The 22,500-nt window shown below is 39.5% G+C and overlaps 2 protein-coding genes across 3 annotated transcripts in view; one reads left to right on the forward strand and one right to left on the reverse strand.

The window, feature by feature from the left end:
• Positions 1-6,505, forward strand: part of nell2a (neural EGFL like 2a) — an 85,997-nt gene extending 79,492 nt beyond the window's left edge. For both annotated transcript variants that reach the window (XM_032523572.1, XM_032523571.1), the window contains exons 19-20: positions 2,747-2,971; positions 5,717-6,505. In XM_032523572.1, coding sequence (XP_032379463.1) covers positions 2,747-2,971; positions 5,717-5,758 — 267 coding nt within the window. In that variant the 3' untranslated portion in view covers positions 5,759-6,505. The remainder of the gene's footprint in view (positions 1-2,746; positions 2,972-5,716) is intronic.
• Positions 6,506-13,871: 7,366 nt separating this feature from the next.
• The window catches only part of tmem117 (transmembrane protein 117), a 45,580-nt gene continuing 36,951 nt past the window's right edge, over positions 13,872-22,500 (reverse strand). Inside the window, exons 6-8 of the mRNA XM_032523574.1 lie at positions 21,587-21,746; positions 18,323-18,452; positions 13,872-17,290 (exon numbers count right to left, since the gene is read on the reverse strand). Coding sequence (XP_032379465.1) covers positions 16,635-17,290; positions 18,323-18,452; positions 21,587-21,746 — 946 coding nt within the window. The 3' untranslated portion in view covers positions 13,872-16,634. The remainder of the gene's footprint in view (positions 17,291-18,322; positions 18,453-21,586; positions 21,747-22,500) is intronic.

Consider the following 22,500-nt stretch of genomic DNA (forward strand, 5'->3'; position numbering starts at 1 on the left):
GGATACTTCCAAGGTTAAGAGAACAGTAGAAAATGTGTGCCTGGAGAGTGGGAGTTGTAACACTGTGTATCATCTGTGTGTGCTTTGAGAAGATTGTGTTGATTGATGAGTATTTGCAGCATGTGTGTTTTGTGGTGTTGAGTGTCCTCTCCTGTACATGCAGTCCTATTTCTCATACAAAACAAAAAAAACATTGTGTTTGTCATATAAATCTTTCACAGTAAGACATAAGCACTATTTTTTTTGTGGTCACGTCTTCTGCCGTGTCGACCTTTTCCAAGGTTTACTCAGTGCTGCTGTTCAAACAACAGGGAAGCAAGTGTTTCCCAATAAAGCTGCCAAAAACTGTAAATCCTTCTACCTGTGATGCCCCCTCACCACACAGCCAAATGCATATTAAATGCAAATGTCATCCTTTACATTCTACCTCACTATCTTGTCTCACCCACCCTCAGTTCTACCACACACCCACACCAGTGTCACTCCTTCTGTTCAGTGACTCACAAATCATCATCACTGTGTGGATCTCAGACAAGCACTTTACAACTCCTTTTTTTTCTTTTTACCCTTCCTTTTGTTGCTTTTAAAGATCAGCCATACGTGTAGTTGATATAAGTTGGCTCCAGTCTGACAGATTTATGGTCGGAGTAGCAACAGCAATGCCATTTCCTCCCTCCCTCCGCCCGCCATTGTAATGCCCGGACCTGAGGGTTGCTTTTTAGATTTCTTACAGCGAGCCATTATAGAAGAGCTTGAAAATCACTGCTCAGCTGAGAGGCAGCTGGGAAGCACAGTCGGGTGAAAATGGGTTTGCACCGCTTCGCTCTCGCTGAGGCAGTGCTCACTGTAGGCACTTATATATGTTGACAGAAACAGATACAAATGCATTCTGAAAATGCAGGCATGCCAGTCTCAGCAGCAGAGCATACAACCACACACATACAGTATTCAAACATGAGTATGTACATATTGTAGCACACACACACACACACACATACACTCACTCTCCATGTTTGAAAATGTAGTCACACCTGTCACCACAACAACGATAATGTTCATGCTTTAGTACATCCGTGCATACACACAGTAAGAAATAAAACACTCAATTTAAGATGCACAGAAACATACACTGCAACGCAAAGACCCACCAGCCATATAGTATAAAGAACAGCACTTGAAAGGGCGGGGGAGAAGGCTGCTGAGCGATACTGTACGGGGCCCTAGTAGCGTGACAGGGACGTGAAATGAACCTTGAATGCTGCTACACTTAGCAGAGCCATGGCTGTCCAGGCTCAGCAGGGGCCTTAAAATACACAGTGACAGCAGCCAGATGGGCAACTCATTCTCCCAAGACCCATTCCCATGTGAATCCTTCTCTACCGTGCAATCATTTGAAATCAAGAATGTGGCCTTTGCAGAATGTGAACACATGGGCCACTTGATGATGTGATTTGCTATCTTGTTAAATCACCAGGAGATCAAAGAAGCAAATTCCTTTGCCATAGGTTAGGCTTCAGGTCGAGGCGAATAAAATGGAGAGCGAGATTACTGCCGGCTGATTTCCAGGCAAATAGAAAAATCACTAGTTTTAATCTCCTGGAGGCATTTTGTAACATGCAGTGTTATCCTTACATTTGTCTATGCAAAAGCAAAATGATTAAATTACAGTGAGATACCATGACCACTGAATACATTGCCAGATTAAAATTAAAACCTTCTGAAATATCACAAAGAAATAAAAAAAGACCGGCTTCAGGTTTAGGTTGATCAAGTTTCTATAACACAACGCTTTCTGTGAAAGGCAAATAATAGCTGATTGTATAGCAAATCTCTTTCTCCTTTGGATCATAGGCCACATCTTCATAAACAGACAAAGATGGCAGTGTCCCTTTTCGCAGTGTGGGATGGATACCTGAGGCTACATTCAATCCCTCCCTCTGGCTATGAGCAAAGAGTGCCACTCGGGGGGATTTCCTACTTTAAATATTTACACACTACATAGAGGCAGGGAGTGGGCATTAACACTGCGTGAGCCTCTGCTTTATAGCCAGCCTAATTTACTATAACATTCCCAAAATGCTGAGCCAGATGATTTTCACTGATATTAAATATCCCCAGTGGGACACTTGCATCAAGCCAGTTGTAACTTAATGTGTGTGTATGCCTTTTGTGTCTGTGTGTGTGTGTGCTTAAACATATACAGCCCATATTTCATGTCCAGAGTAGGTGTGAAGCAGAAACGTTCATGGATGGCAGTGTGAGCAGAAGTGGGTCAGGCTAGAGTGATGTAGTGTACAGTAGTTTGGATGTGTAAAGTTGGCCAACATATATGACCCGTTTTCTCAGGCCAATAGAAAATGACAGCAGCAGGAATCTAATAAGGCTCTCTGTGCCGAAAGTTTGCTGGGAGATTAATATGGGAACAACAATGAGAGAGGGGGACTAGAACAAGTCAATTAAAAAGCTGGAGCATTTACTTTTATAAATATGAGAAAAATAAATTGCTGACTGTGTTGGAAGATTGCTCTGCTCATCTATATTTTCTCAGTACCTTAACTTTTTTTTTTTCTTCATCAAGTAAAGAAGCTCCCTCTAGCATGCAAATACACAGCGTCAGGAGAAATGTGTGTATTTGCATGAATACACTTGTTTAGGGCTGGAAAATGCAATAGTGCATTTGCACAGGCTATTTTCTTTCTTCTCTGTCTGTCAATCTATCTCAAATGTTCTCTCTCTGCCTTTACAGCAGGGGCAGGTGGACTGCTGGCCTCTGCCATGCCCGCCTGTGGACTGTGAGTTTACCGTGGTGCCTGAGGGCGAGTGCTGTCCCCGCTGTGTCACCGACCCCTGCCAGGCCGACACTATCCGCAACGACATCACCAAGACGTGCATGGACGAGCACAACATCTCACGCTTCAGTGGCTCCTCCTGGATTAAACATGGCACAGAGTGCACCCTGTGCCAGTGCAAGGTAAGATGCCAGCCCCGCCGGCAGCCTCCAAACAGCAAATTACAGTGTGTCTACTTCAGTGGCAGACAAGACACCAAAGAAAAGTGGTTTGGAAATTGAGAACCCTCTGTGCTTTGTCAGAAAAAGAACAGTACACTGTGGCCCAGACTGTGTATTGTTGAGGCAATTTGTGCATTTTCTCATCAGCTCATGACTGTATTTATTACACGTGGTGGTACATATGCCTGTAGGTGTTGATGCAGCTGTTGGTGCTGATTCTGATCCACAGACAAACCTTTGGCACATAGGAAAGACACATTTCACCAAAATGTAAAGAGCAGTTGGCTAATAGAAAACGGCCACAAATGGAGAAGGAGGTTAATGAAATGAGTAACTCTCAATCTATTATGTAAACCGAAATACAACACACAGTGTATGATATTATTAGGGACCAATTTATAGGCGATGTATTAACAAGAATACTCTATCACTTATCTTTAAAGCAATAGTTTATTTTTGTATTCACTCTCTTGCAGAATAATGAGAAAAGAAGATTGATACTTCTATATCTGTCTGCTAAATATGAAGTTTCAGCTGACCGACGCTTAACTTAAATTAGCATAATGACTGGAAACAGCTAGCCTGGCTCTGTACAAAGTTAACGCCCTAAAACCCCCCCCCTGCTTTATTGCCGATTTTAACATCAACAAGACCATAATTCAAAAAGTGAACATCATTCTGTGTTGCAAAAGACATAAAGCTAGCGACTGAGATCATAAACTCAGTATGAAAAAGTTTACTGAGGTAATAAATCAAGTGAGAAGTGGGTTACTTTCTCATAGACTTCTACAGAAACCGACCTCCTTTTGTAACTGCACGTGTCGCCCTCTGCCGGAATTCAGATAGAATGCAGGTTTAAGGCACTTCCGCATTTGCAGCACTTTGCCAAACCCCATTCGTTGTCCATTAATATTTACAGTCAATGGTTATACCTCATTATATCCGTATAAAAAACTGAAATGTACAAAAATGACAAGTTGCGTTTTGTGCCAAACGATTTCTTGAAGGGACGACTGTAAGTTTGCATAACAGCATGACAACAAACTCCTTTTTGCAGTATTATGCTAAACTAAGATAGACAGCTGTGGCTTCATATTTATTGCACAGATATAAGAATGTTTCAGTTTTTCAGTAAGAAAACAATAAGTGTATTTCCCAACATGTTGAACTATTCCTTTAATACAAATTAACTGAAGTCATGGAATAAGAGAAACCCACACTAAGAAAAGATCTCAGCCCCTCAACTCCTGGCGTCTGGCTTAGCGACAGCAGGGAATCCCAGCCTGCTCTGCCCGGTGTTCACAAGCAGACATGTTTGCACACGCTGCACTTACAATGTATAGAGTCTTAGATATTCTATTGAGAATACTGGGACAAACATAATTGGTTTGAGTAAATCAGATTGAGAAAGCTGCTCTCCACAAGTTTTTGTGGCACAGAACAATCTCTATGTAAGTGAACTATGTAGGCAAATATCCTAAACAATTGTGAGCATTACTTGTTTTGCTTCAGCTTTAGGACTTTAGGGACACAAAGATCTCCCTTGCCTGAGTTTCTAGGATGGGACATTTTCTCTATGCTTGCCTGACAATGAATTCAAATCTTACAAAAATGATGGCAGCCATTTTAAACAGACAAATTTAAATATTTAAAGTATTACAGTTAACTTTTAAAATAATGTCAAAGACAATGCAAATGCACTGAAAGCAATAATTGGTGCACGTCAATTGATGCTCCTATGGCACACAACAGTATTTTGGTAAAAGGTTGTTTATATTTAGGCACTAGGCAGGCACAAGTTTGTATGCTTTATAGATAGCCCCATTAATGTTATATAACGTTACATAAGACAGGAGGGCAACTGTTGGGTGCTTGCTGCTGCTTTCGTCATTTGTTTGGCAGTAGAACACCGGTAAAGCCAGCAGCTGCTTGTCAAGCAATGTTTGGCCCGCATCCAAAATAAGAACTCTGCCAAAAACAGGCTCGATATGGATATATCTATTTTTTTTTGTCTATTTATTTGTTTAGCATAATTATAATTAATCATTTGTTTCTTAAAAATACATATTGTCTTCCCGGGGAAAAAGCCTCCTCTTTTTTCTTCTTCTTTAAGCTCTCTCCAAACAGGTACTGCAGCTGAAGAAAAAACGCTTTGGTCGCTGGGTTCTCATTTGACGGTCCAATATAGAACCAAAGAGTAGGGGCGTTAAAGGAGTTTGACACGACTCAAAATACTTTTGGCCGTGTTTGGCCATTTCAAAAAAGGTGTACTTCAAAACGTGTGCATCTAGGCCTTTACATTGTATTTAAATGCATGAATATGGAATTCATATTTTTGAACAGTGCTGCTTTCAGTACAGTCAGTTTTACAGAGTTCTTTTGGTCAGTTTGGGGATTTCGCACAGACAGTGCTGTGCCTGTAAACCTTTAGAGATCCAGGGAGTTTATCAGTCCCCCTAGTTTAAAGCAAAATGATTCTGAGACCATAGACATTTGTATTCTCAGTGGAATACCTTCACCTCGGATCAGTTGCTGCCAAAATGACACAGAAGAATTCTAAATGCCAAACTGAATCTGTATCCTGCAGCATCGCCGCCACCTGAAAATATGAACCGTTGAGCTTCAAAAAGACTTTTTGAAGAAGAGTTTGAAGTGTGACGATAATCCACTCGTGTTTCTTTGCCTTCTCTCTCCTCTCCTCTCCAGAATGGACACACCTGTTGCTCAGTGGACCCCATGTGCCTTTAGTCGCGGCAGATCTGAAGGCACCTGTACAGTCTTCTCCATGTAAAAAAAAAGTAACACCACCCCTATGTCTCCTCACTGTCCTCCTCACAGGCGTGGGTCAGATAGTCTTTGTTGTGATTTGTTTCTGCCTGCTAAACCAGATGGATGGGGTTTACTAATCAGGATAATTCATACAATGTCACACTGTCCAATACAGCCAATTGCTCAAAGGTAACCTTCAGGTACTTTCTGTAGATTGCTAGCTCTTATTACATGTTCTATATGGCAAACCCCAGCCAACTGGTACCCCATGCACGTCGAACATTAACATTGTTCAAATACTGTGTGACCCACGTCTGCCTCCTTAACTCCTCTTTATACCAAATGCAAACCTATATCATACCAAACAGATGACGGACTACAGTTTCCTTAAACCCACTCTCTTTGTTCTGTCTCACCACTTAAGAGGGAACCTTTAAGGATCGCCGTTCACCACTCCGAATCATCGCTACATGAATCTGTAACATATTAATATTGCTGGCATGACTGTGCTTGATGTCCAAACATTTTTGCTGATTTCTAAATTCTCAGTTATGATATCTTAGATAGATTAAAAGCAGTTAGCATAAGGTTCTGTTGCCACATTTATAAATTGTCTATATTATGTGGTGCGTTGTAGCATTTTGTTCCATTTCTCTTTTTTGTAATTTCCCCCCCAAGCTTGTTATTGTGTAATAGTGAAATAAAAGTATTTCCATTTACATTTAATTCATGTCCTTGGCTTATGTATGAGTGTGATGTTTCTGTATTCATTGTGTTTGAAGAGATCTCTCAGTTTATTAGGTACACCTAGCGGAAACGAATGCAGTGTAATACAACAGTCCTGGCATAAATCCTACCTTGATGAAGATTATAATGTTCGTGTAAGTGTTTCTATTATTTTGTCAATCAATGCGGGTAAGTTATGTAACATAAGACCTCTCTGTATGTAGCAATGGTGTTCTACAGCACCACAATCAACATCCTCCAAAATGATCACAAAGTTGAATCAACACCTCTCTAAAACAATCAACACTGAATATTATTACCTTAAATTAGAGTAACATCACTTAATCACGTTACATTAATAGACTATGACTATTTGGTAGTGTAATACAGTTTTATCAGATGCAGGTTACTTTTTTCTATGACCTCCCTTATAACAGGTGAGTTGTAAATACTAGATTTATTGAAGGTTAATACAGAATTTATAAACACTTTTATCAACATCAATCAATCACAATTAATTTATATAGCACTTTACTGCAACCACCAGGTATCCAAAGTGCTTTCAGGACCCAAGAATAAAACAAACATATCATACAATAAAAATAATTTTTATAAAGAACAAATCTATTAACCATTAACAGTCTTAGCGTCTTTGTAAAAGATATAATTTCAACCTTCACCTTGCAAACAGCGACAGACAAAATGATCTCACCTCATCTTCATTTTGCTTACTTGGCATGCAATTGTAAATGTTTAAGGGTGAGAATTGTTTGTCAATACCTTATTCATTTTGTTCAGTCACCTACCTTGTATAATAGGTGAAAACATTTAATATTTTCAGTTGTTATTTGTGTTTTCTTTAAAGTTATAGTGCGTAGTTTGTGTCACCTCATGAGGAATTCAAAGTAATGACAACAACACAAGGACAGTAAAATTAATGGACAAAGCAACGCCACAGACTTGCACGGAGAGCGGTAAAGTCTGTTAGAAGCACTTTTCCAGTGATTGCTCAGCGTTACAGCTGCAAACTGAGCTTGTCAACGTAGATGTGACATGAGCAACCTGTCTGAAAGTCCTCTGGTAGCTGTGCCAAGAGAAATCTCAATAATTTCCAGTCTTGCAGAGACGGAGCGCGTAAGTATACGTAAGGAGAAAACATAGGCAGAGGCTAATTATTGCTTACTAAAATGCTAGTTAACATTAGTAATTAAAATTAAACAGCTAATGTAAGTCAAAACTGTCTGTGAGCTTCTCCTGCAATTTGTCTACTATGCAACAGAAAGTCACGTGTTTACGACACAATCGTTAGCCTATTTTTACAAAGATGGCTGCTATGTAGCCATAACGTGAGATACAACGTAATAGAGCCTTTTATACATTGTCATGTTTCTCAAATAGAGTCTTTAAACGCTTCAGATGTAAAGTTGTTCACTGTCAAAGAGACCCCAAAATGAAAGGCAGTCAATGCAATGCTAACGGCAGGTGATGGCTTATTAGCATCAAAATGGCTCCATAGAAGGTACGCTTTTCAGAGGCTTGCTTACCCCCTTGCAGCAACACTGTTGGCGTGGCCACGTGATACAGCCTTACGCACCCCCACCTCCTCCACTCAGTTGCTAGTAGCCACAGGAGGATACAGAGGATTTAAAAAACATGATGGACTCTTCAGAATTGGTAATTATCTTCACTTAAGCTTCTATGTGGGAAAGTCACCACACATACTGAGAAATGAAGAGAGAGTTGTGTGGAGTTGATAGTCTTAATCAGCTTTGCCGAAACTCATTTGGCAATGGATTGAATGTAACGGATGTTCAACAATATCAAAAAGTTGCGCATTAAAGCTTTAAATTACATTAAACACAACAATCTGTACAGCAGATGTGGGGATAACAGTTTGCTCATTGAATGACAGAGGTGAATGTTAAGATGATCCCAAATACTTAACAATAAACAAAATTGGCAGTCCAGTATATTCACCATGGAGTAGTACAGGATATGTGTTGCGATTGTAGCCTCACTCTTTATACAGTATGTATATGAAACTAGTCATTATCTAGATTGGATGGCTTAATGGGCTAACTGTGCATGTCAATAGGTTACATTAAACATGTACCATTGGTAATCTCATACTAGATTAAAAGTGTTTTTTTAAAGGATTATCAGTATTTATTATCATCTGCTGAGATAAGAGACTTAGCCTTCCACCATCAGACACTACCTTGGGCGATACAGAGGGTATGATTAATTCTGTAAATTGAATACGTATAATCAAATTTGTGGCTTTAATAGATCCAATACTAAGAGTTGTACCATGATTTGGATTTCAAATGAGGCCTTTTGTGTTGAATGCACTTCAACATCCACATATTTGGATGCAGAGCAAAGACTATCCTAGTTGTAGCACACAAATCCCTCTCCTCCATACTTTGTCCTGTGCCTCTGGAGATTGTAGTAATACTTGTATCGCAGCAGAGCACTCAAAGCTCCTAATATAATTATCTATCAGTTCGCAGTCGAGGACAAATGAGTTCAGCCTGGAGATGGCTTTATTTCCCTGTGGAGCATCCTCTCCCCTACTGACTGATTCCCTGACTCTACCTCGCAGCTGCTTACATTAACAAACACATAACGTAATGGAGCCTATTTATATTCTAACACACTCTCCGCTCACTTGAGCTTTTTCTGCTGCGCTCGCCCAATAAAAAAAACTTTTTACCTCAGGTTATCCTGACTCCAAACTCATCCCTGAGTTGAATGATAGTGCAGGGGACATGGGCAGTGGACAGTGGGCAGTTCGCAGCGGCTGCTCTTAGGTTGGCAAGGGCACCATCTGGCCTGCTTTGGTCCAGTGGCTTCTAGCTGATGGTGGCATGGAGCCAGTGGGCACCTGAGTAGTGGTGGCACAGCAGGGCACACTGGTCCTCCAGCTGGCTCCTAAATGTCCAATTTTCCATGGCAGTGCTGAACTCTCTGCAACAGATGCCGGGACCCACAGGGAGTCCACTTCACTGCCTGTCCTATATTCACAGTTAATAACCACACATATCATTGTGGCTGGCAAAGCAAGGCAACAGAGAAAAGTCAGTTTTACTTTAGAGTTTAAATTGATAAAAATGCATTAGCATGAAATATTTTGTTCTTTGTGACAGTTTTTTCATTACATTTTCAATGATCTTCCATTCTTCAAATGGCTCTAATTGGTTTGTAATATCCACTGTACTGGTAAAGAGATCTCTGTGGAGAAAGAAAGAGAGAACGGGAGCATGCAATCACTTGGCAATCATCATTTATGCAGGTGTAGTTTAAAGTTTTTACTTGTAGTTTTTACCTCATATTACTGCAATGTAGACTTCTGTTTCTGTGCTTTCTGTTTATTTGTCAGTTTCAAGAAATGTGAAGGAATGACTGACTGTACACACATGTAGAGCATCAGCCAGAACAAGAAGAAAAGTCCCTTTGAATCACCATATTTGTCTGTATGAAAACAAACACACACAAGTTCAAATGCTCTACAGTCCCACGGTGCCAATGGCTTTGTTTTCCAGATTTAACTGTGACTGCGACTGTGACTGTGCTGCTGAAACCTAAATAATCAGGTAAGCCACCATTCATCAGGAACTGATTTACTTAAATTACACTTGCTAATTAGCACTAAATACAAATTGAAGTATGTTAGCGTAGGGATGGCCGGGCCTGAGTGGATTTTTGCAAGTGTCACTCAAACATGGGAAGCACTACTGTGTTTTTGGTGTAAATTTGGCTAATTAAATTATTTGCCATATGTTTTCATTAGTCCTCTCCAAATTGAATAAACTACAAATCAAACTGTTTGGCCGCTGTAGCTGTATATTACATTGAGAAACCAGATATTTTGTTCGTATGATTTAGCCTATACTGCACATTGTCTGGATGTAAATGTGGTATGTTCCACCAATTTGGCCCAGACTAAAATATCCGAACAAGTATTGCATGGATTGCCATTCAAGTATAAATGGACATTCGTGGTTTCCAGATGATGAATCATTCCGACTTTGCTGATCCCCTGACTTTACCTGTAGCACCACCATGAGGGTGACATTTTTGGTCATTGGTGAAATAGCAACAACTATTGGATGGATTGGCATAACATTTTGTACACACATTTATGTCCACCTCATGAGGAATTGTAAAAGTTTGACCCAGGGACTTCATTTAGCATCAAGGAAAAATACCTGCAAAATGAATGACATTTCCTTCATACTCAGATTAACTTTGTGATTAGTGTTGATTACTGAATTTCAGACATGTTGTCAGAGCTAGATCCGTTGTAGGATAGTGCAAACCTTAGTCTTGTTTCCTTTTATATCATAAGTGAAATGAGAGATTTAATAGAGTTTCAAATGTGATTTTTTTATGGAGGATTCTGAAATAATGAAAAGCTCCATTTAACAATTGTCAAGTTAATTGGACAATGCACGGAAACATAATAAATTTAGTATGCTGGCCTATAGCTTATAGCTCACTCTGTTAGTGCGCTCACCCCATATTGGCTAAGTCCTGCAGCAGCCCAGGTTTCAAATCCAGCCTGCGGCCCTTCCCCCCTCTGTCTCACCCTTTCATAACTGTCTCTATATCTAATAAAGGGAAGAAAAAAACTAAAAATAATCTTAAAAAAACAAACAGTTAATGCTTGGATTCATCTCTAAATTATTAACTTGATTCAACCCCTTTCCCCCACAGAGAAAGAGTAAGGCATCATTATCGCAAATCCATGTCTGGGGATTCAATCCTCCCAGTGAGTTAATGGATGTGTTGAGAAATATATCCAAGCCACATGTTTGTAAGGTATAAGAAACCTCCAGAAGGCCTTAGAGAAGAATTGTTTTTCCCTTGTGGACCAAAACCATCTTGTGCTCGGTAAATGGACTGAAGGGGAAAACCTGCTACTGGAGATGGCTGGGACTGACTGCACTGATACATTTCACAGGGTCTCCCAGAGTCACAGAGCTAGCAGCACAGGGTGACACATGACATACTGATCAAATTGGGAGATAGCTTAAAGACAGTAGAGGAGAGTCCAGTTGATCTGTAGCTGTGGCTGGTTTCTATAGCTGTAGACATATAAAACACTAGCAGTTATTTGCCAAACCCGTGTCTTTTTTTTTAATTTGATGCTAGAAGACGTGAATTGAGCAAATAGCAAATAATGTAAAATGTTTGAAAAATGTGTCAAAAAAACAAGAAAAAAGAAACACATCTTACAATTTTGATTAAAAAGATGAATGCAATTGATCACAAATGCCAACACAACTGCATCCACTGCATTGAAGAAGTAGTCAATACGCTGGGAACACAACAGCATCAGGCTGCAACACCACACCAACATTTTTGTGTGTTCTCTCAATTATTGCATGGTCCTCCAAACATCAATATCTAATTTCTCAGTATAATTGCAGACTTGGACGAGGCCTCAGTCAAACAGCTAATACTCATAGCTACAGTTAGCCTGACGTTGTCATACTCAGATTCTAGTCAGCATATGAACGAATGTTGTGGCGGGGCTAAGTTCGGCTGGAATCCAGGCTAAGCTACAGTATAAAGTCAATATAAAGTATTTTCACCAAAAAGTAATTTTCTCTTATAATGTCAGCTTGTTTTATTTGACTAATTGTTGGAGGCCTACAATAATGAATCTGCGCATTTTTTTACAAGAAGCAAAACTCTACAGACATGCATAGCAACTCTATGAAGCTAGGCACACCTGTGCTTTGACCTCAATGCTAACTACGGCATGCTAATGTACTCACAATGACAGGTATGCAGGTATGATGTTTTCATGTATTACATGTATGCATCTTACTTTTTACAATAACTTTGGTACTAATTTAAGAACCTTGACGTCATTTTTTTCAAATTCTAGACATAAAACTCACAACCACTGATCAAAATGCACATTATTTCAAAACTCTAACACATGTTTCAATTGCTTGGATACAATACACATAAACCTAAGATCAATCGTTCATTTAACAAAGATCACCTGTTCAATATGACACTTAACATCAAAGTACTACTACTTCAAAAAGCTATTCACACATCACATTTCAAATGATTGTCTATTCATTTCATTACAGTGATCTAACTATCAATTGATACAACTGCTCAAAATGATAAGTAACTGTTGCATTACTCTTAATGCTTAAATAATATTCCATGTTTGGATCATGAAAGTTTTAAGATACTGAGATATATGGTCACCAAAGCGTGGAGCATGAACCATTTAGACTACATTATCTATGGATGTGATATTTCATCAGCATTCTTTACTGTAATGTACTACTGTTTATCAGACACTGTTTCTATGGTCCCATGCACCACCTTTACTGTAAGACTTTTTACAGTATTCAATTCAATTTTAATTTTCAAGTATTTACAGTGCTGCCCTGTATGGTTGCAGGCCCTTGGAACTGCCCATCTAATTCTGCCAACTCGTTACTGATGAGTGAGATATATACTTTATACTTTAACAGTTTATATACTTTATACGTAAAGTGCTATATGTACTCGGACCACATTGTTTGCTTTAGCTGTAGTAGTTTGTTTTTAGTGTAGCATAAAGGGACTACAGCTGCATTTTATGACCCTGTGTTGTACAATGACAATAAATCAACCTTGAAATTGACAGTTTGAGCTAGTTAATTTGTGTGGCACTCCACAAACTTTTACACGGCAAAACAGAGCTCTTTCATTTGTTGCACCTCAGATGTCAACCTCAAGGTGTCGCTAGACTAAAAGTCTGGGGATCACCAACATTTTGATTCATCCTTTAGGGAATGTGAATACCTACAAATTTTCATGGCCATGTATTTATAAGTTTTTCTATTCTATTTAATATATCTATACCAAAAGCCACACGTTTTTCCTTTTTTCATAACTTGGAGAGGTCCCAACCCTGGTTTGATAAGTACTGCCTCCAAATCTGTCTGTTCACTTTTCCTTCCTCAGATATTTTCAACCCAATATATAACTCATTCACACGTATACATGCAAATCTGCAAGCAAATCTGCTGGGGAACAAAACCCATAACAAATTCAAATTGTTTCTCACTGGCATAAATCAAACAAAGACAGGCCCAGAGCAGGGCTCATACTAATCTGAGCCCAGTGTCATGTGTACGCAGGCTACATATTCAAGTGTCCTTGTGAAGATAGTATCATTATTTCTCATATCGCCCATATTAATTGGGTCAGCAGCTGCAAGAAGCTTGAACTGTGCTGTTGCTTGGCAACAATTTCTCAAGCAAATACAAAAACGTAACATTTGTAAACCTTGTTAAAAAATGTTCTAACATAATTGAATCTCACAAATTGGTCAAGAGAAAAGAGAGTAGATAACAAAGTTATTAATTTATTGGTAACACAAGGTTCAACAGATGTACAGTACACTGAGCAAACACCGAAAGGAGATTTCCTCTGCTTTAAGAAAAAAAGCACAAACACACAGGAACTGATGGAAGTGTCAGTTTTGCAACACAATACAATGAAAACATTAAATTGGATAACAAAGAGGAAACCTGCACTTTCACTTCACATTAAACACAATACATTACAAACAGATTAGACCCCTTCAAGTCCAGAGAGGTTCTGCCCTTTGGTGAGACACTAATATCTAATGTCCTCATAGAGCTGTAAAGTATAAAAGGATAATTACAAAACCAGGAGCTGCAAACTAATTATGCTAAATTAATTGACCTCTTCACAGAATGGCCTTTGTCAAAACAAGTGTAGCAAACACTTACGCACTTCACAAGCCTCCAGTGCACACAAAAACACACCCAACTTGAACTATTAGGTATAAAACTGACACATTTATTGACGCAAATAGAACCTCAGACTCCACAATGTACTACAAACACACACAACACACACACAACCACACACACACCCACACACACACACACACACACACACACACACACCCCCACACACACACACACACACCCACACACACACAACACCCACACACACACACACACACACACAGGGGCTTCCTTTAAGGACCCTGGAGTGCGCCACTGGAATAATTATTAAGTTTAACAGTGTTATATATAATCAATTAATACATGAAAACTAGTATGGATTATTAAATCAATTAATTAGAGGTTAATTTAAATGGTGTATGAATAAACTATTTGACTAAGACATGTTGTAATGAAATCCAACCCCTCGGAGCAGCAGCAGAAGCCCTGACTGGCCAATACCTACTGTAACAGCTGGCCAATCCGAGCTCGGTCTGGATTAGATTCCACAAGATGCGTTTACACAATCTAAAGATATAGAGAGATGTCTTTAAATTCAAGCAATTCTGAAATGAAAACTGTAAATGGAAAAGCAGCAGACACATGAATTGTGAGATGCATTATAGGAAGACACACAAGGAAATACAATGTCCTTTTTTGACAGATTCATAAATACATTTTTTGACTACATATTTTAATTTAATTTATCATTTGAAGACAGAATAATGAAATAATGCAGAATCATTAATTGGCAAATTTAATGATCTTATAATCATTATTTTGTACGTTGCTATATAAATATATAAAGGCTAGCAATTTATTAATTGATTATATGTTAATACTGCAAATTACTTATAATAATGTTTAACAAAACTCTTGCACAATTGGGTTATTAGGGAGCAAAGGATCTGGATTTGATAGTTCCCTCTTTTTGGAAAATCATTTATCCAGGACAGTATAGCACATTACAGTCCATTATAATGCAGAGTGATGAGCAATAACACATAATATCATTCCACTCTGTTTATCATGAATAGATCTTCTGAATTAGCATATCATCTTATGCAGCACTATTTGGTCAATAGTGAATTATTTGGTATCTTTGGTCACATTTAGATGTAAAGTACTTACTGAAATGTGCCAAACTTATATAAAGCAATACGGTTAGTAATGTTGTAATAATTGAGTAAGTATTTGCACTTTACAGAAAATTACTGAAGTGCATACTGTTTTGGACCACGAACACCAAATATATATAGATATATATTTTAAAGAGACTTTGTAGCAAAGTAAAGTATTTAAAAAGGCAGTGAACACTTTCAAAGCCAGTGTAAAGATACATACTGCAGGTTTCAGTTGCAGCCAAATGCCAGGGATTCTTTTTTTTACACTAGGATAATGTGTCAAATAAATAAATACATTTTCATGCATTTACCAGGCTGCTTCAAAAACTTTTAAGGTTTATCTAGACAAAAAGAAGCCCTGAGCTTTGGAGCAGAAGCCTCCCCTGCACTTCAATGACATGTTTATGCCAAGGGCAAAACCACCTTTCCGACTCTTTTGGTATTCAGTCCAGGTGCAGCAGCAACATAAGCAATCATGAGGAGGCTACTTGGTTGAATATTTGATCTTAGCTGATTTCATTTATTATCTCTGCAACTAATATCAAGTGAAGGGATATGAATAGGTCTTCAAAGTACATTGATGTTCATAATTATGTGATTTCAACAAGAAGTGAGAGTAAGAGTGACCTCACATGAAAAAAAAAAGAAAAGATAAAGTCTTAGGATCAAATGAGGTAACACTTGTCCGTATATTAAAGCATATATAAGCCATTAATAAAGCAGACCGTAACTAGGACATCTTACATTATGTTGCCAGTATGGACTGAATACGTTTCTGTCTGTATCTGAAGATATGAAATATAAAGGCACTAGTGTAGCTGTAACACTGGTGTGATACAATAAAATCCACCTGACTGCAGTTTCACAACTGTAGAAATACTCCTCTGATACAGGCACCAAAATAGTTTCCCGTGACAAAATTGAATTACGAAAATGCAAAATCCGAGCGAGCACCATGTGAATTTAACGTTTGCATTCTGTTCTTTAAAAAGATAGCTTTACAAAAATATATTAAAACAAATGCAACTGCAATAGCCATCAGGACGCATCAAGATTATGTAGCATAGCCTTCTCCTGAGTCTCATGTACAGTTGTGGTCAACTTCTGTTGCAGCTTGGCGTTATCCGAAGAAAAACCTTGATTTAAGATCTTGATGAACTACATTTTGAACTTTCATTTTTAATCAGTCCGCACTTATGTAGTTCAAAGTTTCATGAGTTCATAACATTATGGAGAGAGCTTGTGGACATCAAAAGAAACTGCTGGTTCCTCAGCGCTGTCAATCACAATGCTCGAATGGGTCTCTTGGGTATCCATGGAAATCGTCGAGTTCGTGGAGGACGTCGCTCCAAAGTGTGGCCCGTCCACCGAGAGAAGCATGGGCATTCCCGTTCGTTTCAGACTGTCACTCATGGTTATGTGCACCTCCTCTGGCGTCACACCCATCTCCTTGCTGTACTCCGACGGCGACTTTCTCTTGATCCTCTCATACGTCTTGTCTTGGTTTTCCGTGAAGGTCTCGCTCTCCTGAAATCGCCCAAAAAACCAAATGAAGAATCCAAAGAGAACGAAAGCCGCCAGGCTTGGGATGAAGGCCAGGCACTTAATGTCCAGGCTGGCTCCGGTGTAGCGGCTGTGGAGGAACATGTCCCGCTCCACGTAGGTTAAGTTGCTGTCAGGATTGATGTTGGTGGAGCGCCACTTGTAGGTGAGTGTGCTGTGGTTGAAGGAGCTGAGTGTTTCTGGCTCCTCCACTGTGAAGATCTTCTCACCAGGCCCAACATACTGACCGTACTCGTAGGGCTTGTAGAAGATCTGGTTCTTCCACATGTTAAGGTCCAATATAAGCACAAGGAAGATGATTCCGTAGTTGAACCACTTACCTGTGACAAGACACGGGACTTTGGTTAGATTACAGACTATCTTTTGACAGATAGGCAAGGAATAAACATGGACACACTGTACAGATAATTTAACAGACAGGCAGATTGATGTACAGTGCAAGCCTACTCCAAACAAGATTTAAAGGGCAGAGTCAGACAGATGGATACGCTGTCACCTTCCTTTATCAGGAATCCCACTCCTTTTGCATATCTCTCACAGATTGAGACAGATCTATTTGTATGTGCTACTTCCTCAACAGTATCTTCTAACGAGATCACTACATTACCACGAGACAGCCATCTCCCCAGGTTGACTGATAGCAGGCAGATGTCTCCCTGGGTATACGCGACACCTCTCTCTTTCTCTCCCCGTGATATGCCGTTAATAAGCTTTTAGTTAAACCAATCACGTCGAACCGGAGTCATTTCCATAATGCTTAATGGATATGCAACGCATTAGGGTTAACAACCTTTCCCGAATCACTGAGCGTTTGAACAGCTTCACATTTAGCACAGGAACATTGGTTTTGCCTTCTCTTTATGGCTGTGAGTCAGCGTGTGCACTCAATGGAACAAAATGGAGAAACCGGGAGGACAGTTTCAAATGGGAAATACACGCGCTTGCCGAGAACATTAAGACAGAGACGTGAAAGATGAGGAGAGCTGTGTCTCGGCACACGGCAGGGAGGAACACAAGAAACACTGTTTCAGCGGTGGAGCCACCTGTGTGCCACATCAGCTACACATGTATTATAAATTGTTGCTGTGGTTTAACCATCAAACTGTTTCCTACATGCAGGAAAATGCAAAACTAGAGCAGGGAGAGCCAGTTCGGTATTCACAACACAATGCACAAGTAGGCCAAACTATAAACTATAAGTATGTCTCCCTTGTGGACATTTTTGCTTTATTTTTTTGCCATTTAATCAGTTAATGAATCTGGGCTTTAAATTTGAATCTGTAAAGAACTATTTAGTAAAAGGTAGAGACACTGCTCTTTGTATGCAGCACCGTGCACATGTCTGCTTGTACCTGTGATATGAATGTGGTACTCCTCTTTAAAGATACTCTTGCAGACAGGAAGCTTGACCTTCACATGCGTAGTTGACATTCCTGGAAGATTCATATCCAGGTCACCCATGAATTGAGGGAACTCCCAGTCCTGAAACAAGCAAACACACGCATGCACGCACGTAAATGTATCTTGCCACTTTGATAATGTTGCCTCAGCTGCAAAAACACATTTCACTAACAACATTGACATGACAAATGTCAGCCATGTATCAAGCTTTATTGGGTGAGGAAAACACTGAACTTTCTCATATTTGCTGATATAAAGTCTCTGTGGAGTCTCTTCATGCACTAACTGGAGGTCAAACTTGGTGCCAGCTGCTGTAGACTGAAGACTACACTGTGTGTTTACAGGCGTGTGGAGTGTACTAATGTGCACTGGGATTTCAACATGTCAAAGCACATCAACAGGCACCCCAAACTGACATTTAGAAGCAGCCCCATGCCCTGTGGTGTCACTTAGTTCTTTTTGCTAGTATGTGGTTGTATTTGGTGACCAAAAGCAGTTGCCACTCTTGATGGAATGCATATGCAAAATAAATGAATCAATTTAATGAAAGAAATATATCTTTATGGGTGGCAAACAATTTAGAGAGGATCTTTCCAAAACTATATGCATCTCCAAAATGTTTTAACTTTAAAGTTTAAATGGGCTAAGAGAAGAAAACTTTCACTTTCAAATCACCTTTGTGACTTTTCAGTAAATCCAAAAACACTTTAAATGGTTTTATAAGCTTATAAGGTAGAATTATTTTATCAACTTATAAAGGAACGGTAAACCCCTTCAGTTCATCTGAAAAATCCAAAAGAAAATTGAAGAAACATAGTTTTCACTGGCCAGTGATGAAATGTAGACAATTTTGCTTCATCGAATATGCTAAGAAAATTAAAATGTACATGTATGTACTGTCTTATTGTTTCCCTAAATACTGACTTCGGAGGCCTGTATTTGACTTTGTGACATCAGATGGTTCCTTCAATAAAAAAGTAAATTTATTAATGGACATTCATATCATAATTGCTTTATTTTATAGTGAATATATTGCTAATGTTAGCAGTGCAATACAAATATATATTTTTAGGTACTAAAACTCAAAAAGAATCCCTACTGTCACTGTATTTAGTTATTAGCTATTTATGAGTTATGAAAGTGTGTATTTAAAATGGCTAACACATATGAAACTGATGAAAATCACACAGAGGCTGAAAATGTAAATGTTCTTTCTACTGAGCTGACTTTATCATCTCGCAAATTAGCTTGTATCATCGCTGTTAAAGAACCAAAAACAAGGCACGTCATTCTTTTCATTTTTATATTGGCTACATTTTGCCGTTATTTGCACAGAGCGTCTGGCTGAATTTTATTATCACAAGTCTACATTTCCTGTATCCTCATGTGATCCAGAGTTTCCCATGTCAATATGTAGGAACAGCATAACAGCTTGGTGATGGCCCCTTGGATATTAATTAAGTCCTTCCCCACCTCTTTCATATCTGCAGTATCTGTTGCTATAGCACTAACAGGCATGGCATTTAAGCCATGTACCTCCCTCCCACTAAATAATGAGTCTCAAAAACATATAGAGGAAGAGTAAACTGGTAGTGTATATCATCAGCATATGTAAATGATTGTATGCACATACACAAAGGCCATAGAAATCTGACACTCAGCTGGGAAAATGCAGAGAAACAGTACAATTATACACAAAACTATGAAAAACAGTAAAACCCAGCTTGGAGGCAAATCCAGACAGGTCATTAATTGGGGTATTAATTAGTTTGAGAACAACAACACCCATCTTTTCTCATGGAGGTGAAGGATTAACTATGGCACCTTGCGCTCCAAGATGGAGGCAAATGAAGCTGTAGAGAGGGCTGTGACGGATGAATTTTTATTGACTGGTGGAACGTAGCGACGGCCGCCAGTGCTTGGGCCGTGTAACAGCGCAGGCTAACTCAACTCATAAATAACTGTAGTAAATGTGCTTGCTGTACACTGTGCAGAAAATGAGAAGGGCCTGTCGTAAACAAATTCATGCGAGTAGCGAGTGATATACCTCCTCCAAGTAAGGCAGAGAGGGAGTCACAGGGAGGAGAGAGAGTAGCAGGGACCAGACCCTCCCTGTGGGTCAAACCGAGATGTCAAAATAGGGAGTATGTCCTTCATGTCAAACCAGAGCTGTGTTTTTTTGTTTTTTTTAGAAAGCTGGCCTCAGCAAGAGACCAGCATCGTTCAGAGAAAATGTTTGCATACTACTACAGGCTGAGCTGTTTCTATATATCTGCATAATCACAATAATAGTCTAAATAAATGAGAAAAAAAACCCAGTGTGAAGTAATTACTGTCCAGAGCAGCCAGAAGCCCTGCTTAAATTAATTAATTGTTTCAATAAATAAGTCGAGAAATCACTTTTAGTGGTGCAGTTGTTCTAATACATATTACCATGGGAATCATAGTGGTGTCCTTGCCAGGTTTCTGCAGAGTGGTGTATTTGTTACACTAGAAAATGTTCTCCCATGCAGTTGCAGGCTCTTAGTAATTGGCATAATCAACAGAATGGAATTGTATATTTTGGAAGATACCAAATATTAGTCTTGTGTCCTCAAATACCCACCAACAAGGCCTTGTGAAATATGTTCATTAAGCATTTGGACGAGTCGTGTTGAATTAGGCCCGTAGTCAAACCCCATAGATGATTGGCCTGTGGTTCTGGCTCCTGGCTAGTGGCGTAAAGAAAAATAAAAATACGCCTTCTCCCACTCTTTATCTCCTCAATACACAGTTATGCCCAGACAAACATTTGCATATTCATGAGCCACTGACACAGGCTTTATTGATGTACACTCTCCTGTGGGAGGGAGGACATTGGGTGGGAAAAAAGAGGGGGGAAAGAGAAATTGAGAAATACTCCAATCTTATGAGTCATCATGAAAGAAAATAAACTAGGCTCACGACGGGGTGGCCGTCCGGGGGGGGCGGCAAGGGTGAGGTCTGTGAAAGAGGGATGGAGGAATGTACAGGAGTAACAACAGTTGTATCTTAATATTTGGGGAGATGTATGGTGTTTGTGAGCATTGAGTCCATGCCAACTGAGAGTGATCAACACCCCTGCGCCTGCTCTGATGAATAGGTGTGGGGGGGGGGGACTGGCAAGATGGGTAGCAGAGTAAGCCCAGATATGTCCCAGCTCCCTTTTTTTAATTGGCCACAGGGGAGCGGCCTACCTGCATGACAATGAGAAGGTCGAAGACCAAGATGAAGGAGGCCAGGAAGGCTCTGGAGACCTCGTCGCTGGGCAGGAAGCCTCGGTTCAGGTTGTCCCAGCTGATCCAGTCGGTACTGATGACCAGAACGACCACCGACGTCAGCGAGATGAGCACTGTCCTGCAGAAAGAAGAGAGGAGGGGAGAGGAGGAAACATAAGGAGGTAATATAAAGGAGAAAAAAGGAAAAGGAAAAGAAAGAAGGAAAAGAAAGCAGAGTTGAATAAAGGAAGGGTAGGAGATGAGAAAAGAGAAGAGGATAAGGAGAGGAGCAAAAGGAAGAAATAAGAGGAAGTAAGTGGGGAACAAAAAAGAAGAAAAGGCAAAGAGAGGAAAGAAGGAAGAGGAAAGGAGGAAGTACAGGAGAGGAGACGAGGAAAGGGGAGAGAGAGGTAAGGAGAGAAAAAGAAAGGGAGGCGGGGAGACACATCAATGAATTAAGCACATTAAAAAGTGCAGGACCTTGAAAAAACATTTAAATAAAATTTTAAAAATTCAAACTAGATGACAGTTGATAGTGTATATCTTAGAAGACAAACAGCTCCACTTCCTCACTTGCTCAAAAAGATAAACCAGATAAATTCAGTTTCTCTTTTCATGGACTAAACAATGTATGGAACAACAATTTTACCTGGATTTGAAAAATGGCAGCAGATTAAGCTTCCAGGAAGATAAATGTGCATAGAGGAAAACTGTTTCTGTTTGTCAGTTTGTGGAAGCAGAGACAATGCAGTTCGAAACCTACTGCATACTTATTTCCATGTATTTCCATATTTAACATAAGCCAAAATATTTAATTTACTTTCATACAGGGATTTCTGTGTTTTCTTCTGTGATCTTATGCACTTTCTAAATTGTGTTTATGTCACATTGCT

Source organism: Etheostoma spectabile, chromosome 8 (assembly GCF_008692095.1).
Source record: "Etheostoma spectabile isolate EspeVRDwgs_2016 chromosome 8, UIUC_Espe_1.0, whole genome shotgun sequence".
NCBI lineage: Eukaryota > Metazoa > Chordata > Actinopteri > Perciformes > Percidae > Etheostoma > Etheostoma spectabile.